Source organism: Babylonia areolata, chromosome 22 (genome assembly GCF_041734735.1).
Source record: "Babylonia areolata isolate BAREFJ2019XMU chromosome 22, ASM4173473v1, whole genome shotgun sequence".
NCBI lineage: Eukaryota > Metazoa > Mollusca > Gastropoda > Neogastropoda > Buccinidae > Babylonia > Babylonia areolata.
In genome coordinates, this window is record NC_134897.1 from 28,634,675 (window position 1) to 28,639,674 (window position 5,000).

The window sequence follows — 5,000 nt, forward strand, 5'->3', positions numbered from 1 at the left end:
TTCAATCAAACTTAAACTTAAAAGATGGCACGATTTGAAGAAGAAAAAAAAGGGGGCGTTATATCACTCAAGACTCAGCTCAGATATCTATCTCTCTCTCTCTCATTACATATATATATATATATATATATATATATATTGCCTTTGATACAAAACATGTTTAAATTCAGATCGTGTGGCTTATATCCCCGAAAACTAAATATGGCTGTCTAAACGGCAGGATGTGAGCGGTCATACACGTAAAACTAAATTCACAGAATCCAGTGAGCACAGGAATAGCTGACCACCACGAATCACAGAAACAGGGAGACTCCCAAACAGGCCACACCTTAGGAAACAGCACTAAGGAAAACACCTGACTCACCTGCAATGTTTATCTGCTGGATTTCAACCCCTTTGGTGAAAGTGGGGTTGGCCACGGAGTATGACATGGGCGTTGGAAGACTGAACTGCGGGAGCGTTTTCCCTGCACCCCACAGAATAAGGAAAAGCAGTTCAGTTCAAGTGACACCAGTTCCATGCAGTTCAGTCCAGCTTAGGTTCAAGAACCCAGCGCACAAAGTACCATACGCATCATCAGGGTTGGAAATAAAACAAGCAAGAAACCACACACATATACCTACACACATAAGTATGCACGCACGCACACACACAACCACACACACACAACCACACACACACACACACACAAACAACAACTGTCTAACGGGGGGAAAAAAAACCAACTTTATCACTCTTCTCTCTCAATTCCCAATCTCTATATCTCTTTGCCTTTCTCTGTCCCTCTCCCTCTCTCCATCTTTCTACCCCCCTCCCTGAAGAGAAAGTGAGAGAGGAGGGGGTTGTGGAGGAACGGAGGTTTGTCACTGTCAGCACACCTGTCTGGCTGCAGCACTAAGAGCCAGTGACAATGTTGCCTCCTAGTCCTTCACAAAAGACTAAGCTGTAAATGATTTCTCACTGCAATGGAGAAACCATTGATAATACAGTTCTCACTTTGCTGTTGGCCCAACTGTAAACTGATGTCAATCTGTGATATAAGCTGAGTGTTGGGCTATACATAGATTACATACATGGTTATAATCATGCATACAATCCATATACATATATTCAAAACCTACAGAGCTGTTGTGCTGACCACCTTGTTGTACTGCTGTGAAACATGGACGACGTATCGCCGTCACATTCAACAACTTGAGCAGTTTCACCAGAGATGCCTACGAAAGATTCTCGGCATAAAGTGGCAAGACAGGGTCTCCAACCTCCAGGTCCTAGAGAGGAGCGGCCTGCCCAGCATCGAAAGCCTGCTGATCCAGTGCCAGCTACGCTGCACAGGACACGTTGTCCGCATGGCAGACAGCAGGATCCCGAAGATGCTTTTTTATGGCCAGCTGAAGGAAGGCCATCGCGAACTTGGAAGACCCTGCAAGCGCTTCAAGGCCACCTTGAAGACAAACCTCAAAGCCTGTGACATAGACATCGCTTCCTGGGAAACTGATGCCCTTTACCGCTCTCGCTGGAGATTGCTGTGCTCTTGTGACATAAAGACGTTTGAAAACAAAAGAACGATGGCCATTAAGGAGAAGCGTGAGCGAAGGAAGCAGGGCTCAACTTCTTGAGACGTTTTCCCTTGCAACACCTGTGGGAAGTGCTGCTGCCTACTCATCCGTCGGTCCGACGGGAGACTCCATCACACACACACACACACACACACATTTTTTAGTTTTGAATTATGACCTCTCTCCCTCCCACCGTTTCCTATCTACCGTTACCTATCTCCAGCTGTTTGGACTCCCATCACACTCCCCCTTTTCTCACCTTTGGCCACAGTGACGGAGTTGCTCCCTGTGGAGTTGGGCAAGCGACGACGGAAGAAGCTCCCCAGGAAGCCACACTTGAGGGACTCAATGAGGAGGGACTTGCCCCCACCAGACGATCCCAGCACCTTCAGCTTGATGCGGGGCAGGGGGTGGGGGCTCTCCTCCAGCTGACCAATCAGCGCCTGGCCCTTGTCCTGAGGCCGTGAGGCGTGAGGTGGAGGAGAGGAGAGAGAAGGAGAAAAGAAATAGAAGAGTGGAGGTCAGCGTGTGGGCTGGATGTATGTACTCTAAACTACGATGGACAGACAGAGAGAGGGAGAGAGAGAGACAGACAGACAGAGAGAGAGACAGATAGACAGACAGAGAGAGACAGACAGAGAGAGACTAAGAGAGAGAGAGAGAGACAGAGAGAGAGAGAGAGAGAGAGAGAGAGAGAGAGAGAGGGAGAGAGAGAGAGAGAGAGAGAGGCAGACAGACAGAGAGAGACAGAGAGAGAGAGAGAGAGACAGACAGACAGACAGACAGAGACAAAGAGAGAGACTAAGAGAGAGAGAGAGAGAGAGTGTATGTGTGTGTATGTGTGTGTGTGTGTGTGTGTGTTTCTCTCTCTCTCTCTCCCCCTCTCTCTGTCTCCTTCATTCCACCCCTCCCCCTCTCTCTCACAATTCATGCCTTGTGCATGAAATCTGTTGAGCTCTCTCTCCCTGTGTGTGTGTGTGTGTGTGTGTGTGTGTGTGTGTGTGTGTGTGTGTGTGTGTTTCTCTGTGCGTGCGTGTTTATGCATCAACATGGCTTTTGATATATATGTAATATCGAACAATGACACAGTTTTGAGTGATATACTTCTCTATTGCTTTTTCTTCTTGTATATCAAGTGTGCGAAATCTTCTGAGAGGACAAAAAAATAACGAAACATTATTTTTTTCCCAAGAAACATACTTGAAAATACATAGCGATCCTCGCACAAAATTGTCCATTCACTGTGATTTGAGAAGAGAGAATGAAAAATGCAATAGAAATGTGCTGTTTTTTAAGTATGTAATTTGTAAAATGTTACAATATACTATGGCCTTATATATATTTTTTTCTTTAAAGTTACGTTTGAGTTTACATACTTAATATTCTCACCGTGACCCAATCCGTGTTCCATGTAAAATATTACACCGCCTGAGCACAGAAACCGAAAGTAGCTGCGGCTAGTAGTCTCCCTTACTATGATATCTCCCTTCTGCGTTCTCTTGATTGGCTTTAAGAACTGACTAAAATGGTCACTTTGCAGTCGGCTGGGCAATAAACGTCGTTTCATCTAATTTGATTTGACACATAGCATGTATCAAATTTAAAGCACATTTTGACCCAAAGAAAAAAATATAAAGAAGGCATCATGAGATTGTAACACTTTAGAAACGAAATACCCCCCCCCCCCCCAAAATAACAACACAACTAAGAAACAATCCAACAACAGCAATGAAAACAACCAAAAACAAAACAAAAACAAATAAAACCAAATAACAAACAAAAAACAAAACAAACAAAAAACAAAACCAAATAACAAACAAAAAAACAAAACAAAACAAAACAAAACTAACAAAAAACCCAACATCTCTCTTGCATGAAATTTTTTTTAATAAAATGGAGGCTTTGCATTCTCAGTACTGAAAACTTTTTTTCAGTTCAAAGCTCTCTTCTCTCCTTCACACGTCATAGATAATTACACAACCTTTTGATCATAACATGGAGGAGACAGAAAATGTAAATGCAGAAGAAAAATGAAAAAAAAGAAGGCGAAATACAGTAGCTACTCACCCCTTTCACTTTACTCAGCAGCTCAGCAATGTCCACATAACCCTGAGCCAGTGCAATGATCTCCCCTGTTAAACCGTCCTGAAAGAACAAGACAACACGATTCATTCCCCTTTGATGGTTTTCTTTCCTTTTTCTTTCTTTCTTTCTTTTGTTTCATTTCAACACCCATACACTATACATACTTTTTTTAAAAAAAAGAGAAGACTCTGACCATGTTCAGAATGCCACTTTGAGGACCACCTTAAAACCCGTGTAACACATAAACCTCCTATCATTATTGCCCTCATCATTTCTACCACTGATCTGCTTAGACGGTATTGTTATTGCTTCCTTGCTTTCAGTTTAACACTGATGTGTTTTGTTGCTTTTGATAATATGAATGATAATGAATAATAATGATAATGAATAATAATAATAACAACAACAACAACAATGATAATAATGATGATGATGATAATAATAAGAGCATGAATTCAGCGCTGAATCTTGTGCAGACACCATAAAATCACTTGCACACCAGTCCTTCACAGGCATACACACCAGTCCTTCACAGGCATGCACACCAGTCCTACACACCCTTGCACACCAATCCTTCTCACACTTGCACACCAGTCCTTCACAGGCATTCACACCAGTCCTTCACAGGCATTCATACCAGTCCTTCACACCCTTGCACACCAGTCCTTCACACCCTTGCACACCAGTCCTTCACACCACACCCTTGCACACCAGTCCTTCACACCACACCCTTGCACACCAGTCCTTCACATGCATGCACACCAGTCCTTCACACCCATGCACACCAGTCCTTCACACCCATGCACACCAGTCCTTCACAGGCATGCACACCAGTCCTTCACAGGCATGCACACCGGTCCTTCACACCCTTGCACACCAGTCCTTCACACCACACCCTTGCACACCAGTCCTTCACACCACACCCTTGCACACCAGTCCTTCACACGCATGCACACCAGTCCTTCACACCCATGCACACCAGTCCTTCACACGCATGCACAAATCTCTGATTCAGAGGAGTGAATGACACGATTGAAAAAACAAAAACAAAAAACACATGGTAAATATAAAGTTGTGGAAACCGTAGACCGGTAAGAGGGAGGGAAGGTAGTGTGTGTGTGTGTGTGTGTTTGAGGAAGCAGGTCCATTGATCTTAAAAAAAAAAAAAAAATTTTACCTTGTTGGGAGTTTCAGGGGGCGCACCTGACATGAGCAAACACCGCACGACCTCAATATGACCCCCCTTCACAGCCAGGTGTAAGGGGGTGAAACCCTCCTGCAAGAAGGAAAGCAGTATTTAATGGACCATGAAAATAACATCACAATGATGATCATGGTGACGACGATGACGATAAA

The 5,000-nt window shown here is 44.0% G+C and overlaps 1 protein-coding gene across 1 annotated transcript in view; it reads right to left on the minus strand.

Moving 5' to 3' along the window:
* The window catches only part of LOC143296952 (death-associated protein kinase 1-like), a 46,466-nt gene that overhangs the window by 17,122 nt on the left and 24,344 nt on the right, over positions 1 to 5,000 (minus strand). Inside the window, exons 10-13 of the mRNA XM_076608999.1 lie at positions 4,822 to 4,920; positions 3,627 to 3,704; positions 1,819 to 2,014; positions 365 to 466 (exon numbers count right to left, since the gene is read on the minus strand). Of these exons, the coding sequence (XP_076465114.1) occupies positions 365 to 466; positions 1,819 to 2,014; positions 3,627 to 3,704; positions 4,822 to 4,920 (475 nt within the window). The remainder of the gene's footprint in view (positions 1 to 364; positions 467 to 1,818; positions 2,015 to 3,626; positions 3,705 to 4,821; positions 4,921 to 5,000) is intronic.